The 22720-nt window shown below is 35.1% G+C and overlaps 1 protein-coding gene across 1 annotated transcript in view; it reads right to left on the bottom strand.

Moving 5' to 3' along the window:
* Nucleotides 1-22720, bottom strand: part of C1H8orf34 (chromosome 1 C8orf34 homolog) — a 136430-nt gene that overhangs the window by 39923 nt on the left and 73787 nt on the right. The window contains exon 8 of the mRNA XM_058814885.1: nt 3982-4117. Within this exon, the coding sequence (XP_058670868.1) occupies nt 3982-4117 (136 nt within the window). The remainder of the gene's footprint in view (nt 1-3981; nt 4118-22720) is intronic.

Here is a 22720-nt window from a genome sequence, read left to right as displayed (position 1 = left end):
AAGAGCAGCTATGGGAATAACATTGTTCTGGTAGCTACTTCCCCATTTGAAAAACCTCTTAAAGCTGTTATCCATCTGCATTTCGCTCATCGTGTGTGAAACATCTACACAGAAAACAGTAAGCTCTCTGTTTCTTACAGTTATATGCCAGACTACAAACCAATTTATACTCCAGTAGAATTAACCCTTCCTTTAGTTTCTCATCACCCTCTGGGGACTTTTTACAAATGTTTTTTGGCATCTTGGTTGTTTTGGGGGGGATTTTTTTAGTTTTTTAAATCATAAGCTGTAAAAACCAATTTGGTATCATATCTTGACAGAATTCTCCATTTTTATTTCCTGAATGTCTGGGTGAAGAACTTTACCTTTTTTAAAAATTACAGACCCAGTCTGTGATAACTATCTACCTGTTTATTATTTGAGGATGATTGGTGAAATTATTATGATTAATGGTTATATATCAGTTTTTAAAAAAAGTTACAAGTTTGGGAGTTTTATTCTAGTTCAAATAATGTCAATTCTGAGTATCATTTCTTATGATTCACAACTAAGTTTGTGATTTTGCCTAAGAGACTTAGGGCAAGTGAGAATATTTTCCGAAATGTAGTGTCTAAACATCATTGCAGGTTTCCTCCACAATATAAACTGGATTTAGTTTGTCTTGCAACAAAATTGGTTTTTATCTCTAACTATAGTCATTTCCATTTGGCATTCCTTTTTTGTGATACAAAGGGAAGGAGCTATACTGGCTCCTTTACAGACTAAATGAAGTCTGATCACAAGTATCTCAGCATGGAGGAAAACCATTGGTTTAGTCCGTTTTTTTTCACAAGTCATTGCTGTCATTGTAGGAAGCTCCAGAAGCCACAGAAATATAAGATATATAGCTGCACCCTATAGCAGGTGGTATTATGGGGCATACAAAATGAAACCAGCACTATTCTCAGGCTAAGGTTGCCTACACATAGCCATAGACCTGTTCACTCTAATTCTCAAATAATGAGGGAGCGCTAATGATCTATGGCAAGAAAATGTTATCCTAGAAGCAAGAGCATCCAAAACTAACACACTCTTTTAATGAAGAAATAGGGTGGAACTTCAATAAGAATAGTCATCCTTTCCAAGTGAGATACAAAATATTAAGCCAAATTACTTAAAGCTAGTACTGAAAAACTCCTTCAATTGTTTAAATAAACATCTCTCAGAAAAGCTCCAATATATCCAAAAAAGCAGGAAAACTTCTGAAGGAGGTATCATAGAAAGTAAATTGAGTGGTGAGTAATGAGAGCAAAGCATTTAAAAAAAGTACATCAAGGTTGAAAGAAATCAATTACTCATGCAAATGCATGAGTAAAATTCAACTTTTTGTATGAGCCAAGACATGTTTCCTAATATTTGGAACTTCGCCAATTAAATTTCAAGTAAAAAGTCGCATTTCTCCTATCGACAGCCAAAATACCTTCCACAAACCTGATCTGGTAATCTGACTTGACAAGGCCTATTATCTATACAACACCACTGCCATTAATCCCTCAAATCATTTCAAATCCCCTTGTACAACTGAAAAATGAGTAACATTAAGAGGAAATATACCTGTTTAATTGTAACCAAAAGCATGCATAACAGCTTTTATTGACTTCTTTTTAAATTGTATTCAAACATGTCTACAATCAAATCACAAAGTATTTATATATACACTGTACAGCACATGAGACTAGCTAGACAATGGTATATGAAAACATAAAAATATAATTTCTAAAACAAATTAATAGTCTAATAGGTTCTATATTTTGACCTTACATTAACTATTAGCCTTTGTCATAACAACAGAAACAAAGACCAACACTGAGAAACTGATTCAGTGAGACGATCTAATTTTATAGCACAGTGTTTTCAATGGCTGTTTCATTGACTGACAATCTAATTTCTCTTGAAATCAAACACGAAAAAACTGTCTTCATGTCTTTGAAGCCACTTGTTTCATGCAACGGTCTGTACCCCCTACTTCATCTGCTGCAAGAAGGTGCCAGACTAAACCCCTGTGAAGGTACTGAAGAGAGAGCTAATTGCACTAATAACTGTCTCAATGAGAGGAAAGGTGTCCTCAGTAAGAAGGAAGGAATACTCCAAAAGAATGGAGAGACTTTATCACCTTGAAGAAAAAAATGATAGCATCCTCACTACTGAACACAACAGAAATACTAGTTTGTCTCTTTTGACTTCCCTTGATCCTAAAGAGATGGTGTATTTTTTTAATTCCTCCAAAGTTTAAAGAAACTGCTAAACTGCAACAGGAGGAAAAAGAATCACAGTCATGAAGGTATCACCCAGTTCCTCACTGATTTCCTTAAACACGGTAGGGAAATCATTGAAGGTGCACAGGCAAAATAAAGCATTGTTTTGCGTTCTCTGGTAAGTGAAGTGACAAAAGGGATCTTTTTCTCCTAGCTCATTTTATTTTAAAGGGCAGAATCGTTTATTACATGCAGTTAAAGAACAATACCAATAGCCAAGGTTGCTAGGTTTGGCTCAAGATCTGAACCCTTTGTTCCCTGGTGTGCAGGATTGAGAGAATATATACTATCTTGGCACCTGCTGTTAGCAGCTACTTAAGGGAATTCAAAACTTAATTAACCTTCATAGTAATCCATAAAAGATGTTATGTAAGTTCAGAACCTCAGAATTTAGAGAACTTAAGGTTTCTATATTCCTCACTTCTCTACTTCTTAATCCATGGACTATGGATGTCGGGTGAAAAAATGTGCCACGCTTTCATGTTAGGTAGTTGTTTGGAAACATTTTACAACATAAGCGCTTTTTTTGCTTGAATTGGGAAGAATTCCATGACTTGCATGTTTGCTCTTTTCTTAAAGCATAAGACCACACTGCTGACAAGCAAAACTCTAGAATTACAAGGCCATCCAGTCACTGCTGCTCTGACAGTACTGTGAAGTTCCTTGAGGCTCCATAAACCTGCTAGAGATGCTATTGCACGAGTGATTCAGTTTTGCCTGTAGTTGTGCTTCCAGAGCATCAGAAAATGTCTTGAAGCATGTCTTGTATGTCTATATAAGAGCTTTAGAAAAGTAGTAATTTATGAGCAAAATGGGGGAAAAAGTAGAAAAGAGTAGGGTGGCATATGGCCAAACTTTTGACTTAATTTCACCACAGGTTGCTTTTTATTTACAAGCGGCTAATCCGCTCTCAAACTACACAATAGAGCAGCCACTGGCAAAGGCAGGCAGATAAAATTGGCATGCCTCTATATTGTTCTTGCTAATCTGAACCATTAACAGAAGGGTGAGAAGGCTAGTTTTGTCATTTAAACAGGCTTAAATCCTTTCTCCAAATGAGCTTTTGTCTACATAGAAGAATTCATCCAGGAAATTTAAGGGGTTTCTGTTAGTGTTGCATTCTCGAGTTGACTAAGCTACAGGAATACTAACCTGTTTATTTGGTCTTCATACTGTAAATGCAGAAATTATTGCCAGTTGTCAAAACTAAAAGGGGTTCAACCTGACTAAATTATATCTCAGAGGTGAGACAGGATGAGATTATAAAGTGCTCAAAAGCAACTATTTGAAATCCTGAACTGCACCTGTGCAACTAAATCTCCATTTATACAGGTGCTTTTCAAATTGGATTTGAACCCTTAAATTCCCTGATTCATCCCCCGAAAAACCACAGAAGCTCAAATAACTAATGAAATTCAGAGATGGAAGGGCTCAAAATAGTTTCAAGCTGTGAAGCAAGGCCTAAGACTAACTATGTTCTTTGATTCACCGTCGATGCGACATATCAAGCATAAACATAAGTTGCACAATTCAAATGCCAGAGGTCATAGGGTAGCCAGTAGCTAAGTAATTATTTTTTTTTAGCACAGGAGAGGTCATCACCTGGTCCTTAAGCACAAAACACAGCCAAATACCTGGAGGAAAAAAGTGTATTGGTTAGCAAGATCTGGTTTTTTTTCGATTTTACCTGGCACATCTTGCACATATATTCAATGTGACCTTTGCTTGAGGCTCAGCGGTATGAGCACTTCGAGTTTGATTGAATTTGCTCCCAGAAGACACCACACTTGTTACTCCTTCCATTCTGAGATCATCTAGGTCCTCTGCAACAAGACAACAATGGGATGAACACATGATTAAATTTTGCAGCAACAAAGAAGCCTTACCTGTAGAATCACTAAAAATTGGAACTGCTCAAAAATCGGGAAAAAAACAGTCACTTGCATACTAATAGGAAAAGACATTTGAGAGCATTTTTATTTTTTATATATTATCACCATCTTATAAGGGGTTCCTTAAAAAATATTCGGATCGTTTCCACATCAAACCATGCTGCATATTTTAAAAATCTTTATTTATCTGGTTCATTTTAAAAAAACATGTCATCAAGAGATGCTGTGCAATAGCTCTATTTGACACTGGACATATTGAAGACAAAAATAATTTTTTTTAATGTATGCTATTTCTCTGTGTTTTTTTCATCATCTATTCACCTAGCAGTGAAAAAATATTGCTAAAATAAGCATTCTGCTAAACCCACAAAATATGAAATGGACATATATACCACATTGAAAAGGACCATAATATGCATACTTAAATCTACCATATTCCTGTAATATGGGCAACTCACAATAAAAACTGAATTTTCAATGACTATAAAATCATTCACATTTTGAAGGGAGACAGAAGAAGGTCTCAGAGAATTTTTTTCCCAAGATGACACTGGAATAGTGCAGCTCAGCTGGACTGTAAATGAATTCTCTTGGTTTACAGTCAGGCCATTTTTTCGAGATTAATCTCTATATTTTTGCTAACACAAAACACAAAATATTTTTTGCTAACACAAGTTCTCTATGCCTCATGTATCTATAAAGCTAAATTTTCAGTTGTTTATAACTTGATTAGACTCTAGCTGAAATGTAAACAAGCAAAGCACTGGCTAGCTTCTATTAAATGATCATATACTGACCATGTAACCATTCCATGTGCTGAGTGATGCATGTGGTTTATGGTACACAGTATGCCATCATCTGATTAAAATGTCTTTCAGATATTCTATACACATGAATTTTCATATATTTACATTTACAAAAGAAACCTAATGTTAAAGGATCTGAATGAAGCAGGAAGTGCAAAAAGATTTTAAATCTCAATATCAGATAGAGAAAAGTGACAGAAAACTTTAAAATCAGAGGAGGCTAATTAATTGAATTAGTTAGAATTTAAAATACACAAGTAGTCATTATAAACCCACAGTGGAGAACCAAACTGCTTTTCATACACAAATAAATGAGATACAACCCCCCAAATCTCTACCCAAAATACTTCTGGTCGTCCTCTACAGTTCATAGACCCTACTCTTACCACGGTGCTTTAAACTTCAGGCAATGTTGTCAGATTGTCAGGATTACGTCCTGTTAACAACACTCTTTTGGGGAGACATGGATTTTAATAATCAATAGTCAATAACAGCTAGGCTAAACTCACACAAAAAATTTGTGACTGAAGTACTTGAACTACATTTTCTTCCCTGCAATGTTTTATTTTACTGCTTAAGAAAACTTGCCTCCCCACCACCACCCCCCCAGCCAATTTGTTGCCTTGATATAAAGTGACAAGTGTAGTGAAGTTTCTGGCATCATTTTACACCATTTCAACACCTTTTCCATTAAATTTCATGTATGGTTAATACACAAGCTAATTCAAAGGACCTGGAAGGTTATATGATAGAAAGCTATGAAATCAACCACCTATGAGTCATTTCAGAAAAGGTATTACATATTTGGAACACATTATGTATTAAAATAAATGCAGTTTAATTGTGCTTTAAAGAGGTGTGAAAAGTTCCATACTTTTTAACAGATGTAAACCACTGGATGAATTACAGCTTAAAAGAAATTGAAGCATATGCCTCAGGTTTTTCTCCCACTAAGCAGATGTGATTTCTTTAAATAAGGTTTTCAGCTGTTCTCTGCTTGATTAACTTTTGGTTCTCTGCTGCCAAGTGTTTCAACAAAGCAATGATATAGGCTGCCCTCCATTATACATTTTATACTTGAATTTGGATTTCAAACCCATGCCCTTTCTGTCATTTTTAGTCAACTACCGGCCTTTTTCTCTCAAAAGAAAATTACGTTAAACTTTGTGCAAGAAATGTGGATTCAAGAGCTGCCTGTAGTAGTAGCCAATAGACAAGTAGGCAGAATAGTATGCAGAATTGATTGTCAGATGCTGTTAGAATAACAGCAGTAATGTGCATACAAAACCAAGATTTAAAATACCAAAAACCTACATCATATGCAACTGTTATTTTTCTCAAGGAATTTTAGTTGATTGAATTCAATCCTGGATGGAATTTGTCCATGGCAAACTACAAAAAGCTGTTAATAATACAAGTAAACAGGGAAGTGTAACTCCATGTACCAAATCCAAATAATAACTGCAGCATTTGATTTAACTTCATTACTGCACCTCTGCATCGACATGGAATGATTTCAGTTTCTTCTGGATACCTCAGATTTGCAGTACAGATACTGAACATTTTCTCACTAAAGCAACTGGGCTTTGAGAAGCTGCCTGTTTTGTAATATCCACAACTTTGGATGGGAATTTTTGAGATGGTAAGCAAGTTTATATGCCATCTTCCAGATCAACCCCATCCATCACTAAAGGCTTTTAATTTAAAAAAAAAAAACAACCAAAACCAATAAAACAACAAAATCTAGCAGCAGTAAAACAATGAATCATACAGAAATTTTAGTGCTAAACTCTCAGCGTATGTGTGCATATTGTTCAATAATTCATGTGTGCTTTGCAGAAAAATATTTAACCACAAATAAGAAAGTTATTAAGATAAATACAATCCATAAATGCAACAGTGCTTTTTAAGAGTTAAAAAAAAGAGCTCCAAAGGTTCAGATGCTTCTTTCAGAAAGAACTAGTCTTAGAAAAATAGGATTTTATTAGAGAGTCAATACAGTTACAGGGTCTGGACACTGAATCTTTTCTCTTTCTTTGTATTCTTTGCTAGACCAACTAGTGATGATACAGATGAGTGGCACCGTGATTTTATTGAGCAGCAATGAGGTAATTCACAGAGAAAAATGAGAAAGAAAAGCCAAGCTGGTGACTGCTTCTGTCATGAAAGACAAGAATGCAATGAAACTTCTCAAATCCCTAGAAAATTGTTATCTATCTTTGTATATTCTAGGCTGAACGTTCACATAAATGAAACAAATCTCATTTATGCTAATAAAAGTTTGCTATTTTAATGTATGATTGTTCACTGTATTTCTGTGCTTTAATGTTCACTGTCTGCTGTTTTCTAGAAAGGGCATGTGAAGACCCAGCTTCAGTCCTACAGAAATTTCGATTAAATATGTTCTTTGTGTTAAAAAAACTACATGTGAACTAAGCAAAAAGAGCCTCACATTTTCCTCAAGTCAGCAATTTACCACAAGGAATTCACACAGCTGCAATCTTTATGCTTTGCCACAGCAATACACAAAAATACTTGGAAGTGAGATAAAGATCAAAAGTGTAATATAGCATAGCAGAGAACCAGATGTTTTCTGGATTAATAATAATGCTGTGCTAAGTTTAATTTGTTGTGATTTTTTTTCTATAGAAAACTTTCACCAAAAAGGGGAGGGGAAAAATGTTGTCTACTTCAACAAAATAAGAATATAGCCTGACAACAAGGTCATGTTTTTAAACAGGACATTGTTCACAATTATTTACTTACTTTCGTTTTTGGAGGAAGGGATGGGGAGAGGGGAAGGGGCACTCACTAGTGCCAAGTATTCCAGAAACTGTGCAAGGTTGCTTATTGTCTTGGGATGACAGATTGTGGAATCATCTCACAAACACAAGAATTGCACACCATTCACACAGAGCTCTTCATATGCAAAACTCCTATAAAATACAGTGAAAGCTTAATTGCACAGAAGGCTCAGGTAATCAGATATGTTGTATTGTTTTCTATGATCCAGTCACTCTTATCTCCCTCCTCCATTATAAAACATGTGGTAATTTTCCAGGAGTACTTCAAGAAGTATAAGGTTCAAAGCTGAAAAAAGTCTATGGCAGCTCAGTTTCTCTGTTCAGTCTAATACTAAGAAAAGCACTAAATGTTTTCACGTGAGAGTAAAAATGCAGATAATGAATTCTGATTTATGCATGTCACCAGGCAATCCTGGTGCATCAGTAAAATAATGTCTCATTTGTTGCAGCAATAAATTCCTCAGGGTAGTGCTCTTACATTGCAGTAGACATTGATGTATTCCTTGTACATAGCCTAGATTTGTCGTTGGCATTGTTGGCTGAAGCACAGACTCTTAGTATGCTCTACTGATCTGATTTGAAAACAAAGGGTCCCCCCAACCAACCAAAAAAAAGAGCCAAAAATAGAACAACAAACCAAACAAACAACCAAAAAAACTCAAATCAACAAAACACTACTGCTGATAGAAGTTCTGCTTGTGGAATCTAAGCAGCTTTATATGTCATATTTTTACGTGTCTTAATATGTTAACCAATCCTCTTTGTTTTAGATAATTTATCTTGCCAGATATCAAGAGATTCCAACAAAAGACCACATTAATGCCTAACAAAATATTGGGCCAAGCATGAAGTAGGCTTCTAGACAAGGAAGAATCAAGAACTTAGAATATCTGATGCTCCACTCCTGAAAAAGATATTTTAAGTATTTGCTTCAACAGATGCAAAACTGGAGCTATACTCTGCAGTACTCTAAGTGCAGGACATCTCATTTTGTTTTTTCAATGGCATGGAGCAGACAGTGCTGTTAGTCTGGTACATATGTTCTAAGATGTTTTTCCATAAACATCTTCAAATACCAGAATTTCACCTAGTTCAGACTCATGCCATAGACTTTTCATAAAAATATCATTCTAAATAAATACATCAACAGACTTTCACTTCTTAGGCATATCTAAGATTTTTGAACACAATGTTCTGAAGACATCTTACTTAAGAAGCATCTCAAGTTGACAATAAATTCCCTAAATATTTGTGCTTTCCCTGATGGCTGCGCAGAAAGCCAACTGAAAGATGATGCTGCTGAGTCCTTGAGTTTCCACATTTATATCTACTTGTATCAGTTGTCAGAGCCAATCTAGCAGAATCTCACTCCATAGTCTAAAACCCACAAAACCAACATGGGAATAGGGAGAGCAGCATTGTTTCAGCTACTGAAATATAGAATGAATCATTGATTTTGAGTTCTCACTTTTAATCAGCAAGAGTGAAAGGAATCTTTCTTCAGTATCTCTCTCTTCCTTTTTTCCCCCCATTTGGGATTGGAATTAAGATAGGAGGTAACCTTTACTGATGAAGATGTTCTAGTTTCATTAAACACTTCAATATCTTATAAAACTACATGAAGGACTGCCCAGAGGGCTAATGCTTATTCTCCCTTTTTCCACAAGGTGTGATAGTTATTTTTGACTAAAAACAAGTAACTTGTAGGCAAGACTGATGGAACACTGACTTAAGAGATGAGAGCATCTCTAAATGCAGTGCAGGGGCTTCAGAGCACATTATGGTCTCATTTTATTTACATGAGAAAGTCTATAATCACAGTTGAAAAGAATTGGCATTGTGCTCTCTTATCATTCCCCTATTGGTAAGCCAAGGATCTAGCATCACCAAATAACCACTACTCACCCACCAGTTCAGCAACAATAACTGACTAAATAACTATTGTTGCTCCTTACCAGTAGGGATTTCATACTCATTGGTAAAAGTTATCAACTAGGAAGTTTCATTCAGTGCTAATTAATTATTTAAAAAAACTTTATTTTTACATTAATGGGAATCAAGAATTGTTTGGAGCATTTTAATTACTTGTACATTTTTACCAATAAAATAGAATATTTCACTTGCTGCATCACATTCTACAATGCATTACTGCAATTGCTGTAACTGTACACCAGTGCTTGCAATGTAATAATATAGAATCTCTAAAAGGTCATAATGAGATAATACACAAAATCACCCTGAAATTCTGGAGTTCAGAAGGCATCTAAAGGAATGTCTTTTAATGCTTTTCCTTGGTAAATTTTTCTTTTTTTATTTTCACTTAAATTTTAAGTAAGGCAGATTTTAAAATTAAAAGCAAGTTTTGATCAATATTTCTAATTAGTTCAAATTCTAATGTCACTCATTCCTGCAACTATGATAGTTGTGTGCAATTTGGGCCACAGTTCAACTCTGCGTTCTTAATGAAAACCACCAAAAAAAGCTTTTTCATAATAATAGAAAAAGCCATGTTTAAATCCCTAAGTTTTTCTTCAATCATAACAAAAATATCAAAGCATTAGAAAAGAATGTATATTTAAAAGGTTTCAGTTTGTGGTTTTTTAGTTTTTAACAAAGGGGAGACAGCTGTAATATTTTGAAGTGCATTTGGTTAATGTAATACAGATGTGCCTTACAATATATATCTGTAATACTGAACTTCACATTACATTATTGCTTACATCTTTATTTATTAAGTCTATTTTAAATTAAGCTGATAATTTGCATGCTGATTATATAAAGTTTTACCAAAATGAGCTGAGTAATTCATTAGTTCAGTATTCCTCACAAAACATAGAGGCACTACAGTGCATTTTCAGCCAATCAGACAAAATCTTATCCTGTTTAGCATTTTGTGAATCAATTTTTGCACTGAGTGCTGCATTCATAGCTCTTTGCAGCCACATAAGTTACTCTACCACTCCCTTGGCTAGATAGATTAATCTTAGCTAGGTTGTTGAGAGGCCAGTGGAAATTCATCCACCTTTTATTAAAATGAAAGTTGAGGCAAAGCATAGAAATTACAAATAATCTTATGCCAAATATTTTCAGTAACACTCAACCTTTCAATAGGGCTTTTTATTTAAACTGTTGATCCAAAGATTTTTGGAGTGTCAGTATGTGTGCTCTCTTTCATAAACCTACACACATCAAGAATTCCTGTAGTGCAAATATCTCTATTTCCCCAACATTTTCTTTAAATTTAAAATTATTTAAGTAAAACATTTCACTTGTCCTCTAGAGAATTTTCTTCATGAAAGAGAACAACAATAAGTAAGAAGCTTGATGCTTATATAGCTTGAATTTTCTACTGATAAACTAGCAGATCTCCCATTTTAGAAAAAGTTCCTTTCAGTCAGGCACTACTGCACCTATCATGCTATAAAAGTTCCAGTTAATATAGGGATTAATAGATGAGTGATCTCAGACTGGACAGTTTGGGCAGGCAGGGAAAAAGCAACGAAATCTCTAATCTCTCTGTGTGCACAGGCACATTTAGCAACAGATACTTCTATGTTGTGTGTGAAAGTTCATAGTGAGCTCTAGGTTCATTAAAGTCCTGACTGAGACAGTAACCACATAAATAATTCTATGATAATCACCAAAGCTCTTAGCTAAAAAATCTAGAAGAAACATACTGTGGATCTTTTCTATTGCTCTTCAACTTCTGCCCAGCTGCAAAGGGAAAACTGCCCTCCTTGTACCTTTTGCTAACTGTGAATCCAGGATGAGAATGAGTATACCATGGCATCCAATGACCAAGGCTCTGCCATTTCTTCCAGCCCCATCCCTCTATCCACTTGCATCAACTCTGCTTGGTCCTGAGACAAGACCATCTGTTTTGTATCACTATTCTTATTTTGGCCAGACACTGGGACATCTGGAAGACTGCACTGTCTACACTCCGAGAAGCAGACACTGAGCTGGATACCATCAGCATACCAATGGCATCACAGCTGACAGTACATGCTCTTCCTCACTCATTGATTAAATTCATACCACTGACATCTTTCCAAAGAGAGTAGAAAAAAAAATTATAATTTTATCTCCCCAGTTGGGTCAAGCATGTAAACTAGTAGGTATGTCAAAAACATTCCACACATCCAATATATTAATCATTTAATAAGGTTTTAAATATACCATACGGTTTTCCTTTTTTTTCTTTTTTTAATAAAGAGAAGTAAATGCTTTTAAAATAAAGTTTAGGTTATTGAAAAACATGTCCAGTTGGAGATGTATAGGTGCTGTTTATTCTGTTACATTGCTTTGTGTAACCTATGAGTTCATTGTCTTATGTTTCCTCATGCTTTTGGTCTGGAAAAGAGAAAATTAGGTTTTTGGTTTTACTCCAATGCTTGTGCAAGCATTCTGTAATGCAAGACAGAGACCTGGCTGAAATGGAAAATGGCCTAGTGGTACATATAATACATTTTGTTGCTACACTTTCATTGAATATTGCAGGACAAGATTATTGCCCAAAAGTAAATCAAGCATTACAGCATGTTAGGTCATGGAATGTTAGTTCAAGCCTAGTATCTTAAACATCATAGAGATACGTTTGCTTTTACTCAACACTACTTTATCTTCTGGATATGAATGACATATTTCTCCAGAACATCTCATTTCAGAAGATTAAAACCATTTTGAAAATCAATCAGCAAATTTTATCTGACAATTCTGCTTCTCAAGACACACTAACACTGATCATGACTCCATTGAACTCAAGGGGAATTTTCCACGACTCCACAGACTGAAAATTTATCTTAAGTATTTCAAGTTTCTGCCTTTCGGATTTTAGCTCCTTAAAATGAGAGCTGTGAAACTCAGGTAGATCTTGAGATATCTTTAACTTTGGAGTCCACAGCAGTGGAACAGAATGTAAACCACATCCGCTGGCAATCACTGTTTGTCCTTTTCCTGTGGAGGATAAAAACCACAGGCTAACCACTCTATCCACACTTTCTGACTAAGAGGGAGTCAGAGACTCTAGACTGGCAGAGATCAAATGTTCCTCTAAGAGCTGTGAAAAAAAGGTGAAGGAAAGGCAAAACATTAGGAAGCACAATCATCATATGCTGGATGGAGGCAGCAGAAAAAAAATACATTGTATCACAGAAGATAAATAATTTATTGTATTTTCTTCTCAAAAAACCCATCTGTTCTAATTTCCTAGACTGCAGGCAGTTTGTTAGAAAACCTAAAAATGAAATAAAAACAAAGCCACAGTACAAACCATATCAACAGGAAGAAGAACTGAGAAAATGAAGAAAAAACCCCAACAGCAGGAAGGATCCATTTCAAGCCAAAAGGAAACAGGCAGCACTGCACCAAGAAGAAAGTTAGGTAAACACAAAAAGGCCAAGTAATTCATGGCACACCAGCAAACCTCACTAGCCCTGAAATACTGTTAGCTCAAATGGTGGATGAATGAGGTCAAACTCTAAGGTGCTAACCTGCAGCCACTAAGGATGTAGCTCTGTATTCCCGTGGCTTGTTCCCAGTAGTGAAGTCCCATTCTTACCCCTTTCTACCATTCCCAGCGATATCAGTGCTTGATTTTTACCCGACTCTGGTCAGCATATGAAAAATACTATATTTAAGGTGGAATCTTCTGCATGTGTGTTGGTAGAGTTGCAGAGCTGCCTCGGCATACTAAGGGTTCAAGCATTAAGATCCATCTAAAGGAAACAACAGGAGCCTACGACTCTGCCTGAAGAAATAGAGGAGGAAGCAGGATCACCTTCTCCAACAAAAACAAGATTTCATATTCAGTTAGGCTCAGCTCTTCTCCCAGAGCCATAACCCTAAGGGGTAAAAGCATCTGGTATTTAAGTAACACTAACAAGTCAGAATATGAGCATGTTTATCAAAGCATCAGTAATAAAAGAAAACAAGATATCTTTTTCACAATAATAGAATGATACCTCATCTGCGACTCATCACTGCTGCTTTAACGACCTTAAAATTTAGTGTAATTTTGCTTCTTGCTTCTCTCAAGACACAGAAGTTTTTCAAAACTAAGATTCTATGAGAATATATACATCTTCAGAAACACATTCCTAATATATTACCAACATATGATTCTTAATATGATGTGTTACCACATTAAAGATACAATTTTCCATTTTTTAAAAAAGCTATTACACATGGCAAGTAATCATTGCCTTTTATTTTTTTCTTACTTAACTGAGCAATGCCAAGCTGATAAAAACTATTACGATTGAACTTGGAAATAAGCTTGAACTTGAGAAGCAGACTAAAATCAGGTTTGTTATCAACACAGTGTCTTACCTTCTTATCACCTTTTCCTCATCTGTTTTAAAATTCCTGAAATATGGTAATGTGCATAAATTAAATTATATCTGATATTATGCTACAGTTTTTTAAATGAATGCAGACCTACTGGACGAGTCCTGATATTCTGAAAATTAACATAAATTAGAAAGGTGATCCATGGGCTCAAAAAAATTTTCAAACCTTAGTAACTTATCCATTTCCATATTACAGATACAAATATTATCCTGAAACTAGTGTACACATACATTTGATCCTTCATAAAATTATGTCGTATCAATTAAATTGCATTCCTCCAAATTCAACATCCCTTAAGTTTCTCAAAACACAAGAAGCAGTTTGTAACATCTGACAGTGAGTATTTCAGCATATCCACAGAAACACTTTCCTTAGCTCCCAAATGATCTTTCCAATTATCTAGGTACAATCAAAGTTCCTTCTCAGATGCGCACTTCAAAACAAGAAGTCCAAGAAGCTCAGAAGGCTGACAAAACTTCCCAACACACCAGTGAAACTCTCCCATATGATTAATGTTCTATTTCTTATGGAGCTTTTCTCCATGTGAACATTCAATATGATGTGAATTCTTGCCAAACTGTTCCTCATTTACAAACTATAAATTATGGCTAATATAAAGAAATCAAATCCATATAATCCAAGCAAATTCTAAACAACAGGCAATCAAAAAGATAATTCCCAAGTCACGGGTGGCATACCTACAATATTTATAGAATTTGGAAGTTTTAACCAAGAATTTTAGGTTCCTTAAGCAAATATATTATTCAAGCCATTTCATCAATGCTTTTGAACACATGAATAGAAAATTAATATTCAAAGACAAAAAAAATAACCACTGCTTTTTGAGACCTTAACAATATTTTGCCATGGTAACCAGACATATATTTAGAACAAATCTCACCCAAAAAAGTATTGTTTTCATCAAATCATTATGTGAATATTCATAAAAAACCCCACAATGATAAATTCAACCAAATTATTTGTGACTGATATAACCCAGTTGCTACCCATTTCCTGAAAAACATCAGGAAAACAAGTTCCTCTCAGAAATATTCAAATGTGTCAAAAGATTTTTCTATCCCTCTGAGGATATCCAAGTAAGCATGAAAATCATTTCATAAAATCCCCCACATGGACACATTTCCCCATACAGCCAAACGGAGAAACAGGTTTGGAAACTATTGTTAGACACCTTGACAAGCCTTCTCTACTCCCAACACTACTTAGAGTACGTCTGCAGTTTGGTGATAGTGATTGAATAATTAAATCTGTGACGTTCTGAGGAATTGTCTCTCCACAGACATTAACTCAAATTTACTTTTAGTCAATTATACGCTAAGAAACTGACTGAGAGTCTGAAACAGGAATTAAGTGATACATAAAGTTCATTTGTATACATAAAATTACAAAGATTCACTCCGCTTCTGAATATCCTAAATAAAAACAGAGTAATCCATATGTCAAGAAAAAGCACTTTCCTGTGATGTGCCTTTTAGAGAGGGGGCAGGTGAGCAAGAGGAAACAATTCCATTAAAGCAAGCATTAATTAGGATTGATGGTATTCTTTACATATAGGAGAGAAATGAGGACTTTTGTTCACAGTTCAATGTCTGAAGGAAACAACTGTTTAGTCACTTCTTTGTACTGTAACAGGGAACTATCACAGTGAATGGTAAGATCTCAGTAAGGGATGTGCAGAACACACACCCAGTTCTCTTGTGTCCATGAAACCAGCTGATTTGCCTTCAGGCGCTCTGAAATCTACATGCAACAAGAGGAATATTTCTACATGAAAAAACTGTAAAACATGCACATGGCAAGCATGGCTAATCTTCTCAATCTCAACGTTTAATGCTTTCAGTTTAGTCAAAAGATTACATAGGAAAATAAAATTAGTTAGCCTTCATTTGCATTTCACATAAACAGTACACAGTGATTTGTAATAATGATTTAAAACGATAAATGGATTTTTATATAATACAAATATTATTTTTTCTAGCGTACTGGACAATACTTTAATTGTCTGAACAAACTTGAAGCTGTAATTACTCATCAGAAGAAACTTGAAGGAAGACTAAGAAAGGATTACATGAAACATCACTTTCATACTTCAATGTCAGCATTTATAGATTCAAAAACAGGAAAATACTACAATCAATAAGATTTTAAAATGCTGCAAAAATGTAGGAATGTTTTGGACAAACAGAAAGTATGCTCTTTACTTATGTTAAAAAGGACAAATATGTGACCATCACTTGTTTTATTATGCATTATGCCTTTAAGAACAATTTTGTTCTTTTATGGTTTCATTTACACCACCTTTTCAAGTTTTTATTCTCATCATATTGAAAATCAAACAATCTCCTTGTAACTTTTGGTTTTAATAAATAAAGGGAGAAATTTTTTGAGGGCACAATTGGATTTTTCTCTCTTTGCATCTGGTTAAAAATCAATACTGACAAATCCTATTATTTGCATATTTATTTATATTTCACTATTCCCAGGACCGTAAAGTTTCTCTGAAGAGAATTAAAAACAATGGAACAACTATAATTCTTTTCATTTCTATTTTATTCCTTCATTATTGGATACTTCAAAGATATACCATTTCTTTACAGAGAAGAAATTTCTACATCAATATAACCTAGAAAACAGTAAGCCAATAAAAGAAACCTTTGTGTTCAAAACTCCTTCTGTCACAAAGGCACACTCTAACCACTACTGTTTAGTCCAGGAATGTACCAACATTATGCATTTACATCACATGCATACACACAAAACTAGTAAATTTTAATTTCTTTTTCAGATGCTCAGTATCTCAACATTTTGCTAACCATTTCCATCCTCACTTTTACATATTCTTCCAAAGGTGACTCACCATCTTTCTGGCCATGATTACACTCCCTCACAGCAAAACCTTGGCTTTAAATGCATCAGTGGCTAAACTCATATTTTACTGCAGTGGAGTCGGCACTTAACTCTTCTAAGTGTGCCCCCTGTGCTGCTTATTGTTCAAAGACCTCAATCACTCCAGGAGCAATTTCACAACCAGTTTAACCTAAACACAGTCTGTGCTGCCACGGGAAGAGTCAGACCTGCTTGTCCCACATGCCAGCTGACTAATTTGTGCATCCTTATGCCAGCAGCCGAGCTTGTGCGGCCCAAAAGGAGCAGGGCTAAGCAGCTCATCTCTCTGAAGGTTATCTCTTTCTTGCTGCATTCATTTTGAGCTCAGCTCAGACTCAGCAGTATCTTCCCTGATGGTTTTTGCTAAGACATGGAACTCTTAAACAGGCAATCAGAAAATCTGAATTTAAAATACAGCTTAGTATTTAACTCAGGGTCTGTGATATAAAACCAGTTAAATTAAAACAAGGTAATGTCTTGTTATTTAAGCTAAAATAGAAGATATCACCAGGAAGCATCTATATAGAAAAGAGCAATAATAAGTCATCTTAAAATATCATTTTTCTATTCCTTGGAATAAAACCCTGAAATCCTATAGCCTATAATTTGAGGAAATATTTGGTATAAATTAGAAATTAATTTGAGGACTTAATACATATAATATTTGTGCATAAACTAAATGCAAAGCAAGAGCTTTTAAAGTAAAATTAAAAAATTAAATAAAAATCCTAAATTAAAACTATCTTGAGATCACTGCACTAATAAAATTCAGAGAAACACACAGAAATTGTCAAAACTTTCAGAACTCCAAAGCAAAAGGTTAGAAGATAAATTTGCTTCAAAAATTGATATTTAGATTAAACCTATACTCCCAATGTCAGGGAAAAAAATGAAATAAGGAAAGGACCCCAAATAAAGAATTATGTACAACAATTTCCAGTGTCTGCTTTTAATTTTTACAACTCCATTGACTTCAAATTATTTAGTGTCAAAAATAACTTGGATCTTTATATTTAAATCTAGCATATTTCCTCTTTCTTGCCTCATCTTTGCCCATGGCCATGTATTTTTTTTTTAAATAGACTTGTTATTTAGTGTATTCTTACTGTACTTGTCTGTCCCTCACCGATTCAGTCGTCACTAATTATGCACAGGATCCAGAAGCTATTTATGATAACTAACAACAGCCTTCAGCTGAAATGGTCCTTTAGGTTATTTTTTATTTACTTTCAAGAATTCCTCTTTTATGATGACACAAAGTGATGATTATCCCAATTTATCTCTTCAATAATTGTTCTATTTGTGAATTTCTCATGTCCTGAATACTTTTTTCTCCACTACATTTTGCCCTTCATCATAATCGATACACTAATAGTCAAAATGTCTTAGCTACAGTAACACCTACTGCCAGTATATTCACATACAAAGAATGATGCCTTCATGAATGCTGGGTCATTAAAGAAAATGCAAGAACAGGCACTGGGAGCAGCACTACTTCTGATGTTAGCAGGTGTAGTGCAGTTACTACAGTGAACTTGCAAACCCAAGGTACTGTGTACCACAGTGATCCTGGGAACCATTAGCAAAGGCTAATGGGACTCTTGGTCTGCTCAAAATGGCTCACATTTACAGAAGATGGCAGTGGTAGCGGTATCTGACTTGGAGTGTTTGAAACTATCCTTTTTTTGCAAGGGAGCCATGACTTTTACTGCAGCACTCCTAATTTTACCTGATGGAAGCAACTTCTTAAAACAGCAATCAAAGCAGACAAATGGAATACTTGCAATTGTAGGTGGGCTGAAGACCTGCATTGAAGTGCAGTTATTTACTTCTTCAGGTTTTACCTCTTTGTTTTCAAACTCATTCTCCTAATTTTTATCAAAGCTTTTCAAATTGCCTTTTGATTTCTGAAAATATCAGAGGAGCTCCCCTTCTGAAAACCCACATTCATTCCTTTCGTACTTAGCTATAAATTACCTCCTTCTTCACTCTCTTTCTTCTACATGTTTATTCTTCCTGTCCTCTTTTTTCATTTTAGCAATTACAACCGGTATTCCACTCTCATTTAGTTTTATAAAATAGAACATTCTCAGAAGTTCTTCACATGCAATACTCTATAAAAAGAATGTCAGGCCAAGCCACAGCTTTTTAGTCTAAGTTTAATATCCTGTTTTCAAGTAATAACAGGTAATTTAATAAATAAGTTTGCATTCTGCCATATTATTCACGGTTTTGCATATTATTTGCTGTTTGCAATATTTAAAATTACATTTATCTTCTAAATTTTAAATTCAGGCTTGCACTTGTTGTCATGTTGAATGGAAAAAACACAAACCTTGCACCATATAATAAAATTAAAATTCAGCCTAGCAGGGAAATCAAAATACACAATGAGGGTAGAATTAGTTACTCTGTAAGCCACAAACATAATGAATCTTGAATTCTCAGGGATTTATGTTACATCTCAATAATTCCCTCATACTAATATCAGCTGCTTCCCTCCCTATTTCTTAGAGAATCCTCTCTCTAGTAATCCTGCCCACCTTCTTTTCCTCTCCATTAACTCAAACAGCTTGTCCCAAAATGCTTCAGCAAATCAGCAGATGCTTTGTTTGTTTCAGAGCCATAATAGTGATCGATCTGCAGTGGTAACTCTTTACCTTGTACTGAAGCTTCAGGATGGTACTAATGAGATTGGCTTCTAACCAGACACCAATTTCCAGGGAATTGGATGAAATTCCCTGGATCAGAAAATTGTCAGTTTCAGTCGAAATTTGACAGTAGATTTAAAAGGGCTAGAACTCAAAGACAGAGTTGTAGGACATCTTACAAAATCATCTAAGTCCACACAATAACAGCCTCACTGGAAAACAGGGGCTGAAAACTTATCAGGTGAAAAACTATGTACAGGGGATATCACTATTGGGTTACATCACTTGTGTTACTTGTGAACAATTTCCCCACTGAAATAAACCCTAGATAAAACAAACATTTCCTGTTTTTATCAGCTTTCAGTAGTTAGTAATAAGCTTTAGTCCTTGAAATTCCGAATACATGAAGTCTCCTGCAGACTCACCCGGCCTGAAGTTGCCACCAGGAGAAACCATCTTTCCCTCCTCTGCCAGACAGTGCTACTCTCCTAGGCAGAAACAGCTTTCCTCAAGGCACTGGGCTGAAAACAACAGTGATTCACAAGCTGATTTACAAGCAGATCAGATGTCTCTGCCTTGAGGGTTTCCATGTCTATTAAAGGCTCAGGGCAAGGCAGATGGCTGAGGGTGGCAACAACCCCAGCCAACAATCTCCTGCGGCAAGTTTGTCAGAAGCCAGACAAGAAACAATTTATACTCACTAATGATTTTGCATGCCCTTTTTCATTCCTTCTCCAAACTGCTGTCCATAAAACCCTTCAACTTCTGTCTGTCTTCAGTCATTTGCCAATGTCCTTCCCTTCTGCTGTATCTGCTCTGAGATGAGGGTGCCTAGAACAGAAAGGCTTTATACCAAACTGGGATGGGGATAGCTCACTGGATACAAACAGGAACAACTGAAAGACACTTGAAAACAGGATATCCAGTGCAGACAAAGTTATTATTTTGACCTAATAGCATGGGTCAAAGGTATCTGGCTCTTTTTATGTTCACAGCTGTTTTGGGCCTGCAAACATATCATCACAACCATTCACTTTAATTTAGTTGCCTGAAGAATGTAGCAGTAGGACACATCATTCTTTCTAATCTGCTCACGGACATTTCTCAACCACAAAAGACATCTAACATAACATTGTTAATTTTTAGAAAATTCTTCACTTGTTTTTGGCCCTGACCATCTTGGATATTTTAGAGTGATGTTATGAATTTCACTTCTCTTATCACCTACTTTCCATTAAACGATAACATTCTAATAGAGGTACTCACTGCTACTGGATTGCTGAAATAATAAATATTATAATGCTTAATGTATTTATTAATTAATACTTTTTGCCACATGGGCAGTTATTAATCAATGACAGCACCTTATTTTTCACTTTATGACTATTTTACCTCTTTAATATGCTTTTGTTTGAGGTTTTGGCAGAAGTTTGATACAAAAGTCTAAGTAAGTGATCCCTACCAGTACCTACTAGCCAATATTTTGCCAACACCTTCATAAATCATAATTACACACAGTGAAAAATGAAAATATACTTGTACTCAAGCCTAGTCTCCAGGAACATTCCCTTTTTGAAGTTTTCTAAGGAGAAAAATTAACTTGACATTACTATGAACATACATCTTTCAAAAGCAGAGAAAAATCCTTCATACTCAAATGGTTGGTTTACTAAACATTGAGAGAAAGAGAAGCAATAAGTAAATATTTAGTGTTTGAGACCAATATTGGCCTCAGAAGCAATATTGTAGCTCACATCCTAACAATGTATTTCTTATGAGAAGTTCTGAAATATTTATATGAAAACTCCTCTGATGTCTTCTTCCTCGGAACTGAATCTAGTAAGCAGCTAACAAAAAATCCATCAGACTGCAAACATAAATTCATACAAAAATTGGAATACAATTTTTTTCAGTTAGTCATACTCTGAAACAACTTTTAAATAAATTCAATTGGTTTAGTTTTAATGGAAAATGAACACATTTAAAAAAATTATATTTTCTGGTTTTACTACAAAAGATGCTGGTTAATAAAAAAGTACTTGGCTCCACAATTTTCAAATAAAGTTATTTGTTCAAAGATATTCAGTGTGAATTAATGACATTGAGACATTGCATACAGCTGACACAAAACTGTTGTTTTACCTATGACCAAAGAAATGGTAGGAACATTAAAGAAAACATCTTCTTGACTATTCTTTGAATTGCAGGGTGCAAAAAAAGGGTTCTGATATACACTGATTTTTTTTTTTTAATCAGGGGAGCTTGATAAGCCAACAAAATAGATTTGAACTCTTCACAAACACTGAACATAATTATATGTTCTTGAATTCTGCTAATCATGATTATAATTGATCTTCATAGAAAAGTTACTTGGAATGCTGCATAAATGCAACACTACACCAAGAGTGTCAACAGAAATTTTATGCTGTGGCAAAAATTATAGTAAAAAATGTGGTTATGCCTTGCCTTCACAGTTGTGTCAGACCCATTCCTTATATTAAATGGTTTTGTAAATGCTGGCATCTTTCCTTTGCATGCAGCCTGACTACACCAAGAAAAGATTATCTATTTCACAGCCAAGAGCCATTCATTCGGTATTGGGCAGACTGCCTTTAAGAAATTATACAATGCCTAGGGGGTACAAGCACTATTTATTCTCTAAATTTCAGCTCATTTTTTTAACCAAGCATGCTAAAGGACAATAGCTCAGAGCCCATCCTGTTAAACATGTAAAACCACAGACAGAAGTATTTGCCATACTGTTAGTTAAGCAATGCCTTTCCAGAGGTAAAAAGACCACAAGGTTTTTCAGAATTGCACAACTCTTCTGGACCACTGAAAACAGAAATCTACTTTGATGATCACCAACAATGCTCCAGATGCTCATTCCTTCTTTTAGGAAAAACAATTCTGAGCTGACAAAGATGAATTAGGTGCTACCTGCTCTGTATTTCAAACATGATTCATCTAGGTCTAGCTGAACATCAAATATATTTCAGCAACAACTGCCTTCAC

The sequence above is a fragment of the Ammospiza caudacuta genome, chromosome 1 (genome assembly GCF_027887145.1).
Source record: "Ammospiza caudacuta isolate bAmmCau1 chromosome 1, bAmmCau1.pri, whole genome shotgun sequence".
NCBI lineage: Eukaryota > Metazoa > Chordata > Aves > Passeriformes > Passerellidae > Ammospiza > Ammospiza caudacuta.
Note: the sequence above shows the minus strand (reverse complement) of the source record. Positions and strands in the feature narration are given on the sequence as shown.